We start from the raw sequence: 20,999 nt of genomic DNA on the forward strand, positions 1-20,999 counted from the left end.
TATTTTTATAATCTTTTATATATAAATATATATCTTATATATATAAATATATATATATATATTTGAGAGAGAGAGCAGAAGGAGGCCAGAGGGAGACAGAGAGGCAGAAAATCCCAAACTGACTTTGCACTGAGCACAAAGCCTGAGGCAGGGCTCAATCCCACGATCCAAGCGATCATGACCTGAGCCAACTGAAGTCACGAGTTGGAAGCTTAACTTGAGCCACCCAGGTGCCTCAATAAATAAATTCTATAAATTGTATTTATATAAATTATTATAAATTGTTATTATTTATTGATATTATAACTATATAATATAGTATATTACAAATATTATTTAATATGCATGTTAAATATATATAATAAATATATATGTTACATTGAAGAATTATTTATCTTGATTACTGAGAGTTTTTTGGGCTTTGGGGGTGCACACCTTCAAATTTTATGCCCAAGGCAAGTCTGGTCCTGGTCCTGCATTCCTCCCTCCCTCCCTCCATTCAAGGACCTCCATTGGTCACATTAAGGTGCAAATGACTTAACCAGTACATATCTTATGGGGGGAGCACTGAAAACTTTTTGATTTACAGAATATTTGATTATTCTACAATGAACATATTGGCAAAAAAAGAAAAACCAGGTCACAGATCATCTTGAAAAACAGAGATAACTTCCACTTATTTGCTTTTAAAAAATACAAAAGTGTTGAGGGGAAGGACAGCTTTATAACTAACTGTTCCCTACCACAATCATTAGCGTGCTTTTTCAACAAGAACATGGACAATCTATATGAGTACGTGTGTCAGGTACACTTGGCAAATCCCCTAGAAAGTAACCTGATAATTTATCCCTGAAAATTGGGATCTGAGGTGCTGAAGGAGGGTCTTTGATAGTCTCAGTTTTTTTACTACACAGTTGGCCTTGAATAACACGGGGTGGGGGGTGTCAGGGATGATGACACTCCCACCCCCCAATCTCACCACCCTCCTACCCTACACAGTAGAAAATCCAAGTATAACTTTGGATTCCCCAAAATTTTAATGACTAATAGCCAACTGTTGATCTGAAGTCTTACCAATAACATAAACAGTCAATTAGCACATATTTTGTGTATATATATAAATATTATATACACTATATCCTTACAATAAAGTAAGCTGGAGAAAAGAAAATGTTATTAAGAAAATCATAAGAAAGAAAATACATTTATAGCACTGCACTATAAAAAATCCATGTACGGGGATCCCTGGGTGGTGCAGCGGTTTGGCGCCTGCCTTTGGCCCAGGGCGCGATCCTGGAGACGCGGGATCGAATCCCACGTCGGGCTCCCGGTGCATGGAGCCTGCTTCTCCCTCTCCCTCTGCCTGTGTCTCTGCCTCTCTCTCTCTCTGTGTGACTATCATAAATAAATAAAAATTTATAAAAAAAAAAATCCATGTACGGACGCCTCGGTGGCTCAGCGGCTGAGCATCTGTCTGCCTTTGGCTCAGGGCGTGATCCCGGAGTCCTGCATCGGGCTCCCTGCAGGGAGCCTGCTTTTCCCTCCTCCTGTGTCTCTGCCTCTCTCTGTGTGTCTCTCATGAATAAATAAAATCTTTCTAAAAAATAAATAAATAAAAGTTATACTTATTTTATTGTAGAAAAAAATGGAAAACTATAGATAAACCAAAAGAAAATTACTTTTTTCATATCACATGAAATCCCAGAAAAAATAATAGTTAACATTTTGCTGTACAACCCCCAGGTATTTTCCTATTGACATGCCACTATGTCTTCATATTTTTTTAAATACAAATGAGGAAATCTTATTTTACAAACTGGTCGTAACTTTTTTTTAATTTAATAATATAAATACCTCTCCTGCTGCTTGTGTTAAATCACAATTTTTAGGGGTCAGGGACTATATTTCACTTGTTCTAACAATTCCTTACATTTTTCAAAGTTATTTCCACTCATCATTTTCATTCATTCTCATAACTTTATTTTTTTATTTTTATTTTTTTTAAGATTTATTTATTCATGAGAGACACAGAGAAAGAGAGAGAAGGCAGAAACACAGGCAGAGGGAGAAGCAGGCTCCATGCAGGTAGCCTGACGTGGGACTCGATCCCGGGACTCCAGGATCGCGCCCTGGGCCAAAGGCAGGAGCTAAACCGCTGAGCCACCCAGGGATCCCCTCATTCTCATAACTTTAAAAATTGAGTGCAAAGAAACCACTACACTATTGACATAACATGCATTACTGACAGTTCCTCCTGTTTCACAAGACTATAATCTATTTTATCATCTGAGCCACAGAATGGGCCTAGTTTTAGGCTGGCCAGATAGTATTGTTCTCATTGCAAAACAGGAAGCTCAAGCCTAGAGTGGTTAGTTGGGTGGCTTCAGGCAAGTCCCTCACCTCATCTGAGGTAGAGTGGGGTGCAGACCCCAAATGATATGTAGCCATGGGTGGGAGGACTGTGGCTGCCCTTAGCTGGTGGCCTGTCCCTCCCCACTTCCTATTCTCACCCAGTCAACCACAATTCCATCTGAATAGCTGCAGTCCTGTACTCTCAGCCTCTCATGGACCCCCAGGTCTTCCCAGGCTCCCCGCTTCCCCCATCTGAAACCCTGTCCACAGGACTTATTTCTGTGCCCTGGAGAGCAGACAGGCTTCTAGCTTGCTGAGCCCTTGGGCCCTGGTGCCTTTTTTCGTTTCTGCAGAAGGGATCACGTGGCTCAATAGTAGATGCCTCGATTTGCATCACATTTGCTCCCTTTGACTCAGAGCTAAAGACACCTGGGAGGAACACCACAGTGTCCACCCACGCTGCCTGCAAAGGGCCGAGCCAGCTGGAGTTGACCAATGAGAAGCCTGCTGGCCAAGACAGTAGCCCTGAGCAGTGGCTGGGGTCAGAATCAAAGCCAACCGACCACTCTTCTGGCAGGAATTCCACAGGAAACATGATGAAACAGGTCAGGAGAGTGCTTACATAGGACAGGTAGACAAGGAAGCCTAAGCTGGGGACAGCCCACAGTACCGGTCAGTTTTCCAGATCTCCAGATCTGGCCTTTAGCAGAAGTGCCGACAAAGGCCTAAGGAAATACTTTGTATTCCAGAGAGTTTAAAGCCTTTCGGGACCCCTTGTTCAGGACCTGGCCATCTCAAGATGGAGAAAGCTTAGTGTCGGTGTTTGTATCCTCAGAGCAGATCCAAGAGGCGGGGCAACCAGGGCCTGGAGCAGTAAAGGAACTGTATTTCTAGGGCTGGCAGACATTTGTGGCCATTTATAATCTGTCACTTTAAGCAGCTGTTCTTCAAACAGATAAACTAGTGTTCAAATTGGAGCAGAATCAAATCAGCACCACAAGAAAAGAGTGGAGAGGGGAGATCACAGCGACTGTTCCCCCAGTGTTCCAGTTTGCACCCATCACCCAGCACAACGAAGCCTGAAACCAGGCTCTGGGCCCTCAGAGGGCATCAAACTATCCACTGTTCTCATTCAAGACAGAATCTGCCAGGATGGGTGGAGTCTAGGTTCCTGGATCCTAAGCAGCTTATTCAAGCATTCCTTGCAGCCCCAGGGCAAGCCTTACCCTCCCTTGAGGTGCTTCTAGAAACAGATTTCCCCATCTTATCATGTGCCCCGTGCTATCTTAGTCCTTTTTAGGGACTGGTGCCCATTGTACCCACCTAGCTGGACCCATCCTATAATCCTACTCTGCTAACCCACACCATTTGGCGTGAGGAGAGTAGACCAGCCTACTTCCAATCAGGGTCAGACATACGTGTTTGCCCCCTTACGAGAGCACAGGCCCGCTGAGGGCAGGGGTCATGACATCTTCTCCTGCCTTTAGAGGTCCATCCAGATCTCTGGCTTCTACAAATGTCAGAACACCTGGGACTCATTCAGAAAGATGATTAAATATTGAGTAAAACTTTCACCGTAGAAAAGCTCAGAGGGGACACCTGGGTTCCTCAGTGGTTGTGCGTCTGCCTTTGGCTTAGGTTGTGATCCCCAGATCCTAGGATCAAGTTCCACATTAGGCTCCCCTCAGGGAGCCTGCTTCTCCCTCTACCTGTGTCTCTACCTCTCTCTGTGTGTCTCTCATGAACAAATAAATAAAATCTTTAAAAAAAAAAAAAAAAGAAAGAAAGAAAGAAAGAAAAGCTCAGACAAAAATAATTGAATGTTTATCAAGCTTCCAGCATAGGGACAAGTTTTTTTCTTTTTTTAAGATTTATTTATTTATTCATGAGAGACAGAGAGAGAGGCACAGGGAGAAGCAAGCTCCATGCAGGGAGCCCGACATGGGACTTGATCCCCGGTCTCCAGGATCACACCCCAGGCCGAAGGCGGCGCTAATCCTCTGAGCCACCCGGGCTGCCCAAGGACAAGTTTTTAAACATTGGTGTGTAATAGATATAAACAAAAGATTAGCTCCACACACTTGACTATATACAGCATTTTCAAAATATATACACATTTTAAGTGCAATTATCATGTTACAGATGAGGATACTAAGCCCAGGAAAGTGGAGTGATTTGAACAAGGGAATATAACATCCCTCAGTTTAAAAGGAGCAGAGCTGTGATTGCAAGTCAGGAATGTCCAACACAGAAGCCCGATGGGCTGCAGACTGCCCTTCACTACCACACTGTATCTACTGATGCTAGAACATGCAAATTATATACACAACACACATATGTAGACACAAGAATGTGCATTCAAATATTTGTAGTAAATGACAAAGACTATATCATTTCCTAAAACACATGTAAATTCATAATTTAAGTGCAAGGAAAGAAGCAGAACCATGTTTAAAAGACAAAACAGAACAAGAAAATAAACAAATGTTCACCCTCCCTGGTGATAAAAACACAAATGTGAGTTTAATGAGGCACCTGTTTTTGCTTATTAAATGAGCCAGAAGAAACCACATCTACCATGTCCGATGTAGCAAAGCTGGTCCTTTTGGATATTATTGGGGACACTGGGAATACATCTGCCTTCTAGAAAATCACTTTGTATGTTTGTCAAAAGTTTTTAAATGTCGTCCTGTAAATGAATGCTCCTTTTAGCCATTCAACAGACAGTCCTGTGAATCTGATACAGGGAAACTGGAATTTTTAGAAAGCTTCCATCTCTGCTGTTTCTCTGCTAGGTCCTGTGTACACACGTTCGATATTTCACTTTGCATCTTTTTTTTTTTTTAATTTTTTTAACTTTTATTTATTTAGGATAGGCACACAGTGAGAGAGAGAGAGGCAGAGACACAGGCAGAGGGAGAAGCAGGCTCCATGCACCGGGAGCCCGACGTGGGATTCGATCCCGGATATCCAGGACCGCGCCCTGGGCCAAAGGCAGGCGCCAAACCGCTGCGCCACCCAGGGATCCCTGCATCTTTTTTTTTAAAGATTTTATTTATTGGGCAGCCCCAGTGGCTCAGCAGTTTAGTGCTGCCTTCAGTCCAGGGAATGATCCTGGAGACCCGGAATCGAGTCCCACGTCAGGCTCCCTGAGTGGAGTCTGCTTCTCCCTCTGCTGTGTCTCTGCCTCTCTCTGTCTCTAGTTAATAAATAAATGGGACTCAATCCCAGGGCCCCAGGATCATGACCTGAGCCACCCAGGTGTCCCTTATTTTGTTATCCTGAAGTTTATTATTATTATTATTATTATTATTATTATTATTTTAGTAATCTCTACACCCAACATGGAGCTCGAATCCACAATCCTGAGATCAAGAGTTACATGCTTTTCCAACTGAGCCAGCCAGGTGCCTTTCTATCCTGCAAAAAGCCAATGACCCTCTTAGCTGGTCTGGGGTGACCCCCTCTGGATCTTCAGACCCAGCGTGCCTACATCAAATCCATTATGTGCCAGGCACTGAACCAGGTACCTCTGAAGTAAGCAGGCAGGAATGTGGGTCCTGATGCTATGAGAGGCCATGCCAGCTCCAGGAAGACCATCTGGGGACTTTGTGTATGTGAGATAGAAATATACACTATCCTTGTTAGGCCACCCTTGTTTTGGGTTTTCTGTTACTCATCCCAAACCTAATCTTATTTAGACAGAAAGTAAATGAGCTTTCACCGGTTGGTGTCTGGCTTCGTAATGGAGTAGGAAACAAGAAACTGGAACAAGATCATCAAAACAGAGTGGGCAGGGCTGCCTGGGTGGCTCAGCGGTTGAGCGTCTGCCTTTGGCTCAGGGCGTGATCCTGGGGTCTTGGGATTGAGTCCTTCATCAGGCTCCCTGCAGGGAACTTGCTTCTCCCTCTGCCTATGTCTCTGCCTTTCCCTCCCCTCCGCTCTGTCTCTAATAATAAAATAAATAAAATCTTAAAAAAAAAAAGATGGCAAATTTTACATGATAGATATTTTGCCATAATACATAAAATATGGCATCAGACTAAGAAAAAAGAAAAGGTAACATGACTAGTTAAACATGTGGAATTTGTCTGCGTGGCCCCTGAATAGTACATACATGTAAAGCATGTGTGGGAGTCAAGGGCAATGGGTGCCTCTTTTTGGATCAAGTAGGTGAGACTTCCATGTTCATTTCTTCATGTGTTAAATATTTATTGAGCACATACTGTGTTCTCAGAACTGTGTCAAGCTCTAGGGACACTGAGGTGAAGGAGATAGAAGGTGACCGTAGCCTTGTAAGGAAGACAGGCAAAGAAACAGGTGACTCAACACAGAGTGATGAGTATCCTGCTAGAAGAACGGACTTTCAGAAGGTCTCCTAACCAACACCTAGTGGCAGGAGCAGAGGTCAATGCAAAGTCCTGCGGGTGGGGCTAAGGGAACATCTATCTCCCCACCCTCTTCCCTCAGCCCCTTGGGGTATAGCAAGTAGTTTTGTGAGGCTGTGGTTTATAGAGTGAACTTTGTGGGTATGAGGCAGGGGCCAGCCTTCTGCGGCTATCACAACTTTTCTTGGTCTTTATTTTTTTCTCTCTCTCTGCTACAATATAGTTGTGAAAACAGTGATATCATTGAGATAGGTGGAGCTTTTAATATCACACTTGGGGGGTTATAAAAGTACTTGAAAAACTGTAACCCACTCCCATAAATAGTAATATGTGTAAAGAATGAAAGGTCATCTGTGAAAAAAATATTTAAGATCATTACAACCTTTTTTTTTGTTTTAAGAATAGTAGGTAAATAGTGCATTTAAATATCTAAGAATACTCTTTTATTTTAGTCTCAAAAATAGTTAGCTGTGATCATTTCTGTTTTTAAAAAAGAAGTCTTGGGATGCCTGGGTGGCTTAGCAGTTGAGTATTTGCCTTTGGCCCAGGGCGTGATCCTGGAGTCCCGGGATCGAGTCTCCCATTGGGCTCTCTGCATGGAGCCTGCTTCTCCCTCTGCCTGTGTCTCTGCCTCTCTCTCTCTCTCTCTCTCTCTCATGAATAAATAAATAAAACCTTTAAAAATAAATAATAAATAAATAAATAAGAAATCTTCAACTGGTTTCTAATCTATGAAATGCAATCCTGTGTGACCTAGTCAATGCTAATGAAACAGCCATATTTGACCAGTGAGTTTTGACACTAGATAATAGTCCACAAAGATAGAAAATGATGAGTTATTATGGATTTGCACACTGGGGTTTAAGATTGCCCTGTGCTATCCTGAGCCTCTTTATACATACAAATAGTACAAGGAGTTTAAGATGGGGGTATTAGGGCCCACTGGGGAAAAGCTTTCCTATTCTCATGAAGAAAAAAACCTCTATCAGATATGTTGAGGGGCGCCTGGGTGGCTCAGCTGGTTAAGCATTTGCCTTTGGCTCAGGTCATGATCCCAGTGTCCTAGGATCAACTCCCACGTTAGGCTACCTGCTTAATAGGGAGCCTGCTTCTCTCTCTCCCTCTGTGCTCTCTCTCTCTCAAGTAAATAAATAAAATCTTAAAAAAAAAAAAAAAAAAAAGGGATCCCTGGGTGGCGCAGCGGTTTAGCGCCTGCCTTTGGCCCAGGGCGCGATCCTGGAGACCCGGGATCGAATCCCACATCAAGCTCCCGGTGCATGGAGCCTGCTTCTCCCTCTGCCTGTGTCTCTGCCTCTCTCTCTCTCTCTCTTTCTGTGACTATCATAAATAAATAAAAAAAAAAAAAAAAAAAAAGATGTTGCCTATTGACAACAGGAGTCCTATTGACTCCTGGCTAATCTTCAGCCCAAAAATGCAAAGTAAGAGTTAACCCCAGAAAGTAGGTTTAAACAAACAAGCCACCAGTCTACTGTGACTTTGAGAAGTCTGATTCTCCTCCTTTGCTCACATACATACTGTTTGGGAAACAGGAAGCCCATGATCTGAGGCAAGTGATGAAGCCCTTGTCGGCAGGTTGTAAGATTCACAGCCGCATTGAAAATACCTAGTTTTCCTGTTGCCTGACTTTTCTAGAGTGAGTGGTATGGTTCTACAATCTTCACGGATTTTCACAATATATGAGTTTTAAAACTCCTGGCAACAACCAACACCACAAATTCCTGGCAACAATATATTAATATATTGCTTCATCAACTTAAAGCATCTTCATTTATTTAGTTGGAAATTTTTAATGGTTTGATGTCTTTAAAAATGACGACTATGAAGCCTCATAGAATGAAGCTAGCCAACAGCTTCTCTTATTTAAAGCTCTTCTTTTTGTTAAAGTAGGAGGTTTCTAGTACAGGTAAAGAAAAAACAATGTCTACCATTTCCAACTCAGGATGAGCTTTTGATTAATATTGAAATTTAGATGATATTTATTTTGTAACAAAATATGTACACAACTAGACATCCTGATTACATTTAGGAGTTAGTAAATAATAGTTACAAAAATCAATTACAAAATTATCAATTAGTTGTACAAATAGAGCAGCTTTGGATATTCTGTATTTTGGATATAACCATTATTTTGCTTTGACTAGCTGATAAAATCTATAGATGTTTCACCAAAAAAAAAAAAAAAAAATCCAGAAATTAGCATGCCTCCATACACATTTATACCAAGCTTTGCTTCACTAAATCTTTTTTACTGTAGAATAAATTTTAATTACATGTATTTATTTATATGCATGTTATACTTTTAGGCCTTTGCATAATGGGTATCTGGGACACCAAGCTCTGAACTCTGCATTCACCCTGCAAATCCAATCTGTGAACAAATTTGCTTATTTGTGAAAAAAATAATAACGCAAGATAAAAAAAATAATACAAGATACAAAACCCCTGAAGGCTTGAGCATGAAAAAAAAAGTCTCTGATAAAGAAGAGTAATTCCCTCTCCCCCCGCCCCCCCAAAAGAAAGGTAATTATAAAGTCCAGGAAAAACATGAATGGAGATTTAAACATAGTATAATACTTAGCTTTTAGGTAAACAATCTCTATATGCTCCACAATCTAAATAGTGATATTTATTTTCAGTGGCTCAGGGAAAATGTGTATATCTACCAAGAGAAAGATGGGGTTTAAAACTGAGGAATCTGAGGGAAGGGTATATGTAAATTCTTTATACTCTCGAGATTTCTGTAACTTTAAAATTGTTTCTACATAAAAAGTTAAAATTAGTGATATATTTTTACAGGGAAATAGAGGTGAGGAACTAAATCCTCAAATACAAGAACAAACAAATAAATAAATCCTCAAATACAGCAGTAAGTCAATAGATAATTTTAAAACTGCTCTATCAAGAAAAAGCAGTGTGATCATATTATTTTGTAAAGTGATGGTAACTACTAGAAGAGTATGAGTGTCTGCATAATGATGTTGAGAAAAGCAGGAATTTTTAAAATTTCCTTATAGATAGGTCCCATGCCTCTCATTAAATTTGTATGAAAATAAAACAAGAAAAAAGGAATTGGGGGCACATGGGTGGCTCACTGGTTGAGTGTCTGCCTTCAGCTCTGAGTGTAATCTCCGGGTCCTGGAATCAAGTCCCACATCAGGCTCCCTGCATGGAACCTGCTTCTCCCTCTGCCTGTGTCTCTGCCTCTTTCTCTTTGTCTCTCATGAAAAAATAAATAGTCTTGAAAAAAAAAGAGAAAAAAGCAGCTTCCCGTACTGCTGTAGGTCACTATAAAAAAAAAAAAAAAAAAAAAGTCATTGAGCAAAGCCCAATGTGGTCCCTGCTTAGTTCTGGAAAGGCCCCAGAATGACAAGATTCCATGTTGGCCAAGACTTGTAGCAGAGGGACAGCTGTGAGTCCAGAGCAGAGCAGTGAGCAAATTCAAATGGCCCTAAGACCTCCCCTGGTGGCTCTGCAGGCAGAACGGAGAGGCCCACCGTTCTGTATCCTGCGGGTACAGGATGCAGCGGGGGGCAAGGCAGGCACAGAGACAGGGAAGCTGGTTTGGACCAAGAGTCTTGAGAATCAGGAAGCCCTGGTCAAAATAAGGATCTAGACCATTGTGCAGGCCTCACACCCACATGAGGAGACTGAGTGAGGATCTCCCAGGGGATCGGGGGTAGGACATGTACCTCTTCTGAAACAGGTTCTACCTGTGTCTGTCCACACCTGGAAAACGTTGTCTGATGGTGTCAAAGACTGGGGGTTTCCCTCTACCGTGTCCTAGCTGCTTCCCTGAACTTCTAGAAACTGCATCCACCACCACTGTCTTATTCTGACCAGGTAGCATCAATGTTAACATGGTAACGTACGGGCGCCACGTAACCACAGGTCAGGTCCGCATAGGAAAGAGAGTAGGAAAGAAACAACCTGTGTGCTTCCCACCAGGCCAACAACACCTCCTAGGGACCATCCAGGTTCTAAAGAACGCCATCTACTCCCTTCCAGACAGGTCCACAGCAAGGTTCCTTTACACAAGCATTTCCATGGGGCATTTGAGTAAATTATGTATGAAGAATGTCCTGACTCACACCCTTTCTGGAGTATCCACTCAATCTGACCATAGAACTTCCACAAAAAAAGAAAAGAAAAGAAAAAAAAAAGAACATTTTCCCGAGGGTGTGTGCCAGCCCTTTCCTGGTTACATCCCTACATCTCTGCCTTTATTTGACCTCTCTCTCCTCCTGCGTAAACAAAGGTATTCTTCAGGGGTGCTTCCTTGGGGACTTCACATCTTTTTATACTTTCTCCTGGAGTGACTGTCACCTCCGTGCTGATAGTAGTAATAGCTGACAACACACGTGCTCGCTGTGTGCTGGGCCTGCCATTGTACTAAACCCTGACGGAGCAGACACAGTTAATGGACCATTTTTTATGGAAATGAGGAAGAAAAGCAGAGGCAGGGGTGAAGGCTTCAGGATGCTGCTGGCCTTAGTCCTTGCCACTGCTACCCCTGCAGTTAACTATTGTTAATATTACCTCTGCCTCTTCCTCCTCCTCCCTCTCTTTCCACAAACCAGTTCCTCCTCCTGACTTCCTTATTTCTGTGGCCCTCACCTCATTCTCCAGTTCACATTACAGGGAGCCAGCCTCCTCTGAGCCCATCTCTCCTTTCTTTCTTTTATTTTTTTTTTCCATCTCTCCTTTCTAATACTCACCTTCAACTGGTTGCCTTGCCCTGTGACTTTGACCTCTACACCCTGCCTGTCCCTTATCTCCTCCTTGCCTCTCCCTATGGCCTCCACCCTGGAACAGACCCTTCCTCCTGGCCCAGGGTCCTTGGCCTCTGCTGGACTCTCCTTCCCCACCCCAACCCCCGACCCTTCCTCCTCCACAAACTTAAGGCCAAACCTGCACCCCACACTCACCTTGCTTCCTCATGGGAATATGCCTTCTAACCCAGGCCGTGGCCTTTCCCCTATAAATGCCACCTCAATTAGGAATCCTCATTTCTCATAGAGGGACGCCTGGGTGGCTCAGTCAGTTAAGTGTCTGCCTTTGGCCCAGGTCATGATCTCAAAGTCCTGGGATGGAATCCTGAGGCAGGCTCCCCACTGGGTGGAGAGTCTGCTTCTCCCTCTCCCTCTGCCCCTTCTTCCCTCCCCCCTCCCCCTTGCCCTCTCATGCTTTCTCTCTCTCTCAAATGAATACATAAAATCTTTAAAGAGAGAGAGAGAGAAATGCTTATAGAGAAAATCATATCATAAATATTTAATAAATCCAGTCAACTGATACTCACTTGTGTTTCCAAAGTTTTCTACCATGTCCAATCACAACATTCTCACCCTTCAAACATGAAAGTTATTCCCCTCTGGGCTCACCACAGCCTTGCCTCCCCTGCCCCCTGAGTGGTTGGAAGCATCCCAGATACTGCTGAGGTTCCAGCAGGTTCCCTTCTACCCCTTTGCCCCCAGGTCTGGCTGATTCCTGAGCACTCATATGCAAGGTACCATGGCAGTACTGGGGGCTCAGCTGATGGTGGCACCCAGCGCCTACCCTCCATGAGCTCCTAACTGGAGCTGGAACAGAAAGATGTCCGGACAAAGGGGTTGGATGATGACCCACCATCTATCTCTGACAGTAGCAAAGGAGCCATGCAGAGAGCAATGCTGGGACAATCTTGCTGAGTGCCAGCCTCATTAAGACATTCATGGAGGGGCACCTGGGGGGCTCAGTCACTTAAGCATCTGCCTTCAGCTCAGGTTATGATCCCAGGGTCCTGGGATAGAGCCCTACATCGGGCTCCCTGCTTGGCAGAGAGTCTGCTTCTCCCTCTCCTTCTGCCTGTAGCTCCTCCAGCTTGTTCTCTCTCTCTCTGTCAAAATAAATAAATAAAATATTGGGGATGGGGGAGAGATTCATGGAGCATTTGGTCCATGGAGAGTCCAACTCCACTGTTTAACAGCCCTAGCAGCATGGGAATGTTGCTTAACCTCTCTGGCACTCAGTTTTCTCATCTATAAAATGACAGTAAGCAAGCTACCTCACAGGGTCATTGCGTGTATGAAGCATTTAGAATGGTGTTAGTTGGGTCTCCTGGCTGGCTCAGTCGATGGGTTAAGCATCTGACTCTTGATTTCAGCTCAGGTCATGATCTTAGGGTCATGGTCTCAGGGTCTTGAGACTGAGCCCCCACACCACCACCCCCTCCCGCCCTGGTTCGTGGAGTCTGATTGAGATTCTTTCCCTCTTTCCCTTCCTCTTCCCACATGCACACACTCTCCTTCTCTCTGCCAAATAAATATTAAAAAATAAATCTTAAAAAACCAACTGTGTTAGTCACAGACTGTGCACTGTCATGTCGGCTATTACAGTTTCTATTATTTGACATAAAGTGTTACAGAAAATTAGAGATGAAAGATACCTTTGCAAAAAATATCTCTCAGGATCTCAGATACTTTCTGGAAGTATAAGATGGGGGGGGGGAGTATAAACAGAAAGTTCTCTCCCCCTGACCTTCCCCCACCCTCTAACTCCTAACCCAGAGCTCCTTTCTGCCCCAGCCCAGACCCACTCCTGCAAGCACCCCTGGGTGGGTGGCTGTGAGCCCTCTGAGGACGGAGGCTGCCGCTCCCACCCTGTCGCCCACCCCTCGTCTTTCTAGACCCACTTACTCCGTCAACAACTATTAGGCGAGCACCCACCCTGCACCTGCTTGAAGGAGACAGTAGCCCTGAAGGCCCCTGTCCCAAGGCGCTCAGGTGCTTGCCTCTCCCCAGCCCCAAACCGGGAACTGATGAATGCTACGAAGGAACAGAAGGTGTGACATGTGAGCCAGCAGCAGGGCCTCCTGGGCACAATCAGAAAAGGCTTCCCTCAAGAGGTGACATGTGGGCTGGGAGCTGAGAACCAAGTGTCGCAAGGCGGGTCTCCTGCCCTACTTTTCCCCACAATGACAACGCCTACAGGTGTAGGTGGGGCCTACAGGTGCGCAGAGCCCCCCGGGGCAAACCTCAGAAGCTTCAAGGAAGGGGCCTCACCAGGCGGGATCTAAACTGCGCCGCGAGGCCCCCGCGCCAGGCGGGGGGACCGGGTCGCGCCAGGCAGCCGAGAGGCCAAACGGCGGCAGGCAGGTCCCGGGGAAGGGCCTCCAGGGGCGCGGCGTCGGCTCTGCTCGGGGCGCGGGGTGGAGGCGCGGCAGGGCCACCCGCGAGCGCCGGGCCGGGCAGGCGGCGGCAGAGGCCGGGGGCGGGGGGGGGGCACGGCCCGGGCCCGGGTGTCGCGGCGGGCGGCCGGGAGGGGGGCGCCCGGGGACCCGAGCGACCCCGGGGGCTCGCGGGCGCGCCGCGCGGAAAGGGCCCGGGCACTCACCCAGAAGTTGGCCCTGAACAGTGCGCCCGTCATGGCCGGCGCCGGCTGGGGCGAGCCGAGCGGAGCGGAGCCGAGCGGAGCGGGGCGGCTGGAGGCGCCGAGTGGCCGGTGGCCGAGCGACGCGGCCCCGGCCCCGCAGCCCGACGGCGGGGGGCGGCCCGGCCCCCAAGCCCCGCCCACGGCCCCTCCCCGAGCGCCGCCCTCGGGCCCGCGCCCCGCCCAGGGCGAGTCCGGAGCCTGCCGCGCCGCCTCTGTCGGGAAGCCTTCGGGGACTGCGAGGAACCGGTCCTGCGGCCTCCCGAATGCGGCTCCCCTCTCGCCTCCGCGCTCCCTCCTCCCCCGACCGAAGCCCCCGCGGAGGAAGCCGGGCTCAGCGGGGCGGTGCAGGGCCCCGCGGGATCAGGGGGCGGGGGCGGGGGCGGGGGCGGGCCCCGGCTGTCCGCCCGCCCGCCCGCCGGCGTCCCCGGGGGTGCGACGCTTCCGCGAGGCCTGTGGACCACCCCGGACGCGCCCGCTGCGCTACCGAGCCCCTCCCCTGGGCAGAAAAGTCCAGGAAAAGCCACCGATACTATGAGCCCTGCACTGTAGGTCCCTTAGCGGGGTCCTGACCAGGCCTCCAGGAGCGCAGCTCCACCCTGACCTCCTCCCCATTCTCAAGACCCGAGACCTCTTTCCACCAGTCCCGCTCCAGTAGAAGGCCAGAGCCTCCTTCCGCTCCATGCGCTCTCCCACCCTCAGGCCATACACAACCCCCGGACAGTGCAGACCCATCCCAGCTTTGAGGGACTATGGAGCTCTGGGGCAGACTACTGCCCGGTCCTCCATGCCCTGAGCCAAAACTATGCCTCAGAGAGGCTGAATGACTTCCCCAAGGTTCCAGGGTATGAAACAGATGGAAGAGCTGGGGTAGAGTTCTGCACTTCCAAACAGGACCAGGGCCAAAGACAGCTATCCCCGCTGGAGCAAATCCACCCTGGGCAAAGAGTAGGTGCTCAAGGCAGAGCAAAGGAAGATCAAGGACACCAAGATGGAGTTGTTTATGGCCACCTGCAACTGCAGGCCTGGAGAGACAAGCATTTGCCTCTTGCGTGGGTTCTACCTTTGTCCAGGGACAGTGAAAGAGCAGCTGCTGGGGTGATTCAAAGTATAGCTAAAAGATCCTGCTCCTAACACCACCCCCAGTCTCCCTGTGATGAGATCTCACCAGCTGAGTCATCCACCATAAGAAGATGAACTGACCCCAGCCTCAGATCACTCCAGGGGCATGCATCCAGGGGTCTGGTGGTTCATCTCTTTGGAAAGCAGTGACGTTAGGAGGAAGGGAAGCCTGGTGGCACCATCGGGAGGCAGGACAGGCCATGGTAGGCACCAGGAAGAGGAGTAAACCTTCGGAGAGGTAAGACCTAGCACCACCTGGGGAGATGAAAGAAACTGACATTAAGGAAGACAGCACCAAGATTTTTCATGGAAGTTTTTAATATTTGGGGGCAGATATTTTTTTGTGGTGCCAATTTTAAATACAGTTTTATTTAAGACATTGCATTTCCCACTTAACAATACAGTGCTTATAAAGCGCAATGTTTATTTCTTTTCCCTGTGCACATATTCCATATTCAAGTATCAAGAATGCCCAGTATATTTAGTATAGCAGCTTGACTTTAAAACTGCCATGGAATTTGCTACAAATTTGGGTCCTTCAAATGTGTGAAACATCAGGTTGGCTTAATCAACCTCTTCAATGGTAGGCCCAGAGGAGACACCACCAGAGGTAGGAGCTCCACCACCAGGAAAGCCTCCAGGCATTCCTCCTGGCATGCCTCCTGTGCCCTGGTATAGCTTCGTAATGATGGGGTTGCAGACTTTTTCCAGCTCTTTCTGCTGATGTTCAAATTCTTCCTTCTCTGCAGTCTGGTTCTTATCGAACCAGTTGATGATTTCATTGCACTTGTCAAGGATCTTCTGTTTGTCTTCATCATTGATTTGGGGGCAGGTATTTTAGAGGCAATTCTAATTGACTAAGTTTTTACATGTAATATATATTAAAATATATACATCTAATATATTTAAATATATATTTAGTATATTATTATTAATATTATATCGTGTGTATATATCTTTTTTTTTTTTTTTTTTTGTCTTAGAACTCTTCCAAACGCTTACAATGTATAATGCTTGGTTTTCACAACTCAGGTTTCAAAGGTCCCTGAATTTTAACTCTCTTCCACCACCTTGTGACAGGATTGAAAATTGCAAATGCTTGTCCACCCTGATGGAAAATACTACCCATTTCATTCTTCAACCTTATTTAAGTCATCACTTGGGCAAGGTGTTGTGAGTAAAAAGGCAATTAAAATGTGTGCTCTCTCTAAGGCTCTATAACCAATGGGAGAGATTTTACTAGCAAGGTTAAATAAGACTGTTATAGCAATTTTGAAGTCATGATATTAAATGGTCAATACTTTTAAGATAACTGCTGTTAATATTTTGGCATTATGTCTTCCAATAATACACATGTGTTGCACGTAACTTTTTTTTAAATTTGACAACGTTTTATAAGTAGTTTCTAAAATCATTAAATGCACTTTTCCTTAAAGAAAAGTTCGATAGCACACAGTACTGGCTAAATGGACACTCGCACACATAGAACTTGAAAAATCTCTGGGACGAGAAATTTGGTCGTGTTACTGAAATTTAAAATGCACTTATATTGTGACCCAACGATTCCATGTCAAAGACATAATTCCAAATATATTCTCACGTGTGTAAAGTGAAATATGTAGTTATTCATAGCAGCATGGTCATTCTAGCAAAAGATATGAAATAGCTAAATGTCTATTGATGGACAATCAGCTCAATAAATTGTGGTATAGCTTCATAATGAAATTATACTCAAGCATTAAAAAATAAGGAAGTTATTTGTGTGTTGATAGAGGACAATCACCAGATATATTAAATGAAAAAAAAAAAGATACAAAACAAGCTGCCATTTGAGTAAGGCCAAGTGGCAGCACTCATGCACACGTGTTTTAAAATAATTCGTTCTGAGGAGGGGATGAGGCTGAGGGATGTAGGAGGGAGGGAGAACTACTCTTCATTTTATGCCCTTTTGGACCTCTGAATTTGTACCATATGAGTTTACTACAAACCCTCCCAAAAATTAAAAAGAATTCTTCAATATTATTTTTAACTTTTGCATAATTTCCCATAAGCTGGGTCTGTCAATACTTCCCTAGCATTTCCCTGATGTGTCTAGAAACATTACTGTGATAAATATCTTTTATATGAATCTTTGTTAAAATTCCTCATAGTCAAATTACAGTACAAAGAATATAAACATTTTTAAGGTTCTTGAAAATATAGTGCCAAATGCTCTTCCAGAAAAGTTTTATCATCTATACTCACAGCAGTGGAGGAAGGGAAAGACTTCCCTAGGGGTGTCAGTGAAAAGATTATTTTAGGACAAATAGATGGTAAGTGACCAAAATAACAAATATCCACTGGAATCATCAATTTTCATTTCACATTTTCATGCAATCTGATGTCTACTCTTCCTCCTTTTCCTCCCACCAATCCTTTCTCATCATTCTTAAAACACTGCTTTCTACATGTCTCTCCTCTCCTCACAAATCTACCAGGTTTCCCTGTTGCCCAACAGAATGATGTCCCAAACACCTCTGCCTAGTTTTCAAGACCTTCCTGGGACTGGCTCTACCCTGATCTTTCCCATTTCACTGCCCGGCATTCTGTCCTCCACCCCCTCAACCCAAGCCAGCCAGGTTCTTCCCTGTCCCACCACCCCATCTTTGCTAATGCTTGGCAGGCAACTTGGGTCACTCTTCTTCCTGCTAAAGTTCCACCTCGTCACCACTTCCCCAACTCCTCCAGCCCTTGGTGTCTTCTCACTTCTTGAATCTCTAGAATTTGCCATCCAAATCACACAAACTAATCCTTAATAATGTATTACTTATATCCTAATGTTCTCTAATTTCTGCTCCCCTTGGATCTCTTACCTCCCCCAAGAAGACTTCAAAGCACCTCAATTTCAGACTCTCTCATGGACTCTCATCGTGGATTAGACAATGATGGACCCCGCTGGGGAATTAAAAAAACTGTCTCTGATCATCAACAGCACTACCAATTTTTCTCTCAGTTCCTATGGTCTGATCCCCCTGTTCCACGAAGTAGGGGCAAACATGGCGGGAGTACCAGCCAAGCAGCTAGAAAGCCAGATGGGATCCTTGGACCAAGATCTGGCCAAGCAGAGGCCAGGGTCTGAAAACACCAGAGGGTAGGAATAAGCTGTGTCATTAGGTCTGCCAAGCCAATGTCAAAATTAGAGGCTGGATTTTGTCACTATGGTTGGAAGCTGAGTAGACTGAGGAATAGAGCAGAGGGTCAGGACAGGACAGGGATAGAATACAAGGGACAAACATCCAGGAGGGGGCTGACGTGTCCAAGGGCTAGTTGCATGGTAGATGAGGAGCTTTGGCCTGCATTGAAGCAAGGATTAGAGTGGATACTGTCAATATTTGAATTTTCTTTTTCTTTCTTTTTTTTTTTAAAGCTTTTATTTATTTATTTGAGGGAGAGAGATAAAGAGAGCATGAGCCAAGGGGAGGGACAGAGGGAGAGGGAGGAGCAGACTCCTCACTGAACAGGGAGCCCACTTGGGGCTCAACGCAGGGCTTGATCCCAGGACCCTGGGATCATGACCTGAGCAGAAGGCAGACTCGTAACCAACTAAGCCACCCAGAGTCCCAAGATTTGAATTTTCGTAAGTTAATGTGAGTGAGGTAAGGGACTCAAGGAGTCTATTCTTGGTTGAAGAAGTGTAAAGATGGGAAAACTTTGATATCTACTGTCACAGAAGATAACCTATTGCACACAGGAGCTTCTTTTTGTTTTTTGTTTGTTTGTTTTGTCAAAAGCCACCATTAAGGCAAGTGACAGGAGTGCTGGGTGGCTCAGGTGGTTAGGCGTCTGCCTTTGGCTCAGGTCATGATCTCAGAGTCCTGGGATCGAGCCCCACATTGGGCTCCTGGCTCAGCAGGGAACCTGCTTCTCCTTCTCCCTCTGTCCCTCACCCCAGCTTATGCTCTCTGGCTCTCTCTCAATCTCTCTCTCTCTCAAATAAATTAAGTCTTTTTTTTTTTTTTAAGGCTAGCCACAGAATAGAACAAATTTATAGTACATTTGTCCAAAAAGGATTAATATCCAGTATTTATATAACTTGTAAAATTCAAAAGAAACAAACAAAACCAGACAACGTGATTTTAAAAAACCAAACACCCAGAAGAACTATTTCTAGGGGGCACCTGGGTGGCTCAGTCTGTTAAGGTGTCTACCTTCAGCTCAGGTCATGATCCCAGTGTCCTGGGATCGAGCTCTGCATCAAGCTCCCTGCTCAGCAGAGAGTCTGCTTCTCCCTCTCCCTCTGCTGCTCCCTCTGTTTGTGCTCTCTCTCTCTCTGTAAAATAAATAAAATCTTTCTTTTTTTTTTTTTAAAGAACTATTTCTAGAAGGACATCTGGGTGGCTCTGTCAGTTGTGTGTGACTCTTGATTTCAGCTCAGGTCATGATCTCAGGGTTATGAGAGTCCCACATCAAGCTCCACACTGGGCATGGAGTCTGCTTAAGATTCTCTCTCCCTCTCTCTCTCTCTAAAATAAGAAAGAAAGAAAGAAAGAAAGAAAGAAAGAAAGAAAGAAAGAAAGAAAGAAAGAAAGAGAAAGAAAGAAGAAAGAAAAGAAAAGAAAGAAAGAAAAAGAAAGAAAAGAAAAAGAAAGAAAAGAAAGAAAAGAAAGAAAGAAAGAAAGAAAGAAAGAAAGAAAGAAAGAAAGAAAGAAAGAAAGAAAGAGAGAGAGAAAGAAAAATAGAAAGAAAGAACTGTTTCTAGGGCTGGGGCCTAGAACATCTTGTAGTGTCAGAAAGTGATACACATGCAAAACAATTAAGGGTCTAGTAAGGAACACAAGCCGATTGAAAGTTCCCAATGGCCAAAACCGGAACGATCTGAACAACAAAAGAAATACTGGATTATGGGATTATAACTCAAAGTAGGAAACAACTAACCACGAGTCCATACCGATATATGTGGGTGCTTGGTTACATAAATAAATAGAGAAACACAGATCTCTTGGGCAGAATTCCAAATAACCTATGTAGATGGTCTGCCTTCACAGGGATGGAGCATAACTGCTCACTCTTTAAGTGGAAGCTGGGAAAAGTGACTTTCTTCCGAAGAATGCAGTGTGGAAAGGTTGGGGAGAGAATAACCCTACAATGAAGAAGCCCTAACCCTCAGGCAAGTGATCAAGGTTAAGATCAACAGTCATAATTCACAAAGGAAAGGAGAAAAGGGGCAGCCCTGGTGGCTCAGCGGTTTAGCGCCGCCTTCAACCCAGGGTGTGAACCTGGAGACCTGGGTCCAGGTCCCAAGTTTTTAAAGTTTCCTTAGACAGGACACACACAAAAAAACACCACCATAAGAGGAAAAGTAAAACAGGTTTAATTAAAAAGAGAACTAGGAAATGTTCCATAATCCTGGAACCTCTTCCAATAACACCAGTACTGTTGGCAAACATTTCCCCCTTTTTTTGGACTCAGGTTTGGGAAGATGCTCAGGTTGGTACTTCATTATCATATTACTTTCAATTATTCTTTCACATGTATTTATCTCATCTCCCCATTCCCTTAAGGGAGTGAGTCACGACACACTAATTTCCTAACACGGTGGTGAACAAATACATATTTAAGTGTTTGGGAACGTTGACAAATTGAAGGATGTACCTGCTGTTCTTTTGGAACTTGCAACATTTTCCATATACTTACCCATCAAGGAGTGTAGTCTTAGAACTAGTGTCACTCAGC

The 20,999-nt window shown here is 45.0% G+C and overlaps 1 protein-coding gene across 1 annotated transcript in view; it reads right to left on the reverse strand.

Moving 5' to 3' along the window:
• The window catches only part of PSTPIP2 (proline-serine-threonine phosphatase interacting protein 2), a 62,095-nt gene extending 47,673 nt beyond the window's left edge, over positions 1-14,422 (reverse strand). The window contains exon 1 of the mRNA XM_077900643.1: positions 14,130-14,422. Within this exon, the coding sequence (XP_077756769.1) occupies positions 14,130-14,162 (33 nt within the window). The 5' untranslated portion in view covers positions 14,163-14,422. The remainder of the gene's footprint in view (positions 1-14,129) is intronic.
• Positions 14,423-20,999: the final 6,577 nt, after the last annotated feature.

This window comes from Canis aureus, chromosome 6 (assembly GCF_053574225.1).
Source record: "Canis aureus isolate CA01 chromosome 6, VMU_Caureus_v.1.0, whole genome shotgun sequence".
In the NCBI taxonomy this organism is placed as follows: Eukaryota; Metazoa; Chordata; class Mammalia; order Carnivora; family Canidae; genus Canis; species Canis aureus.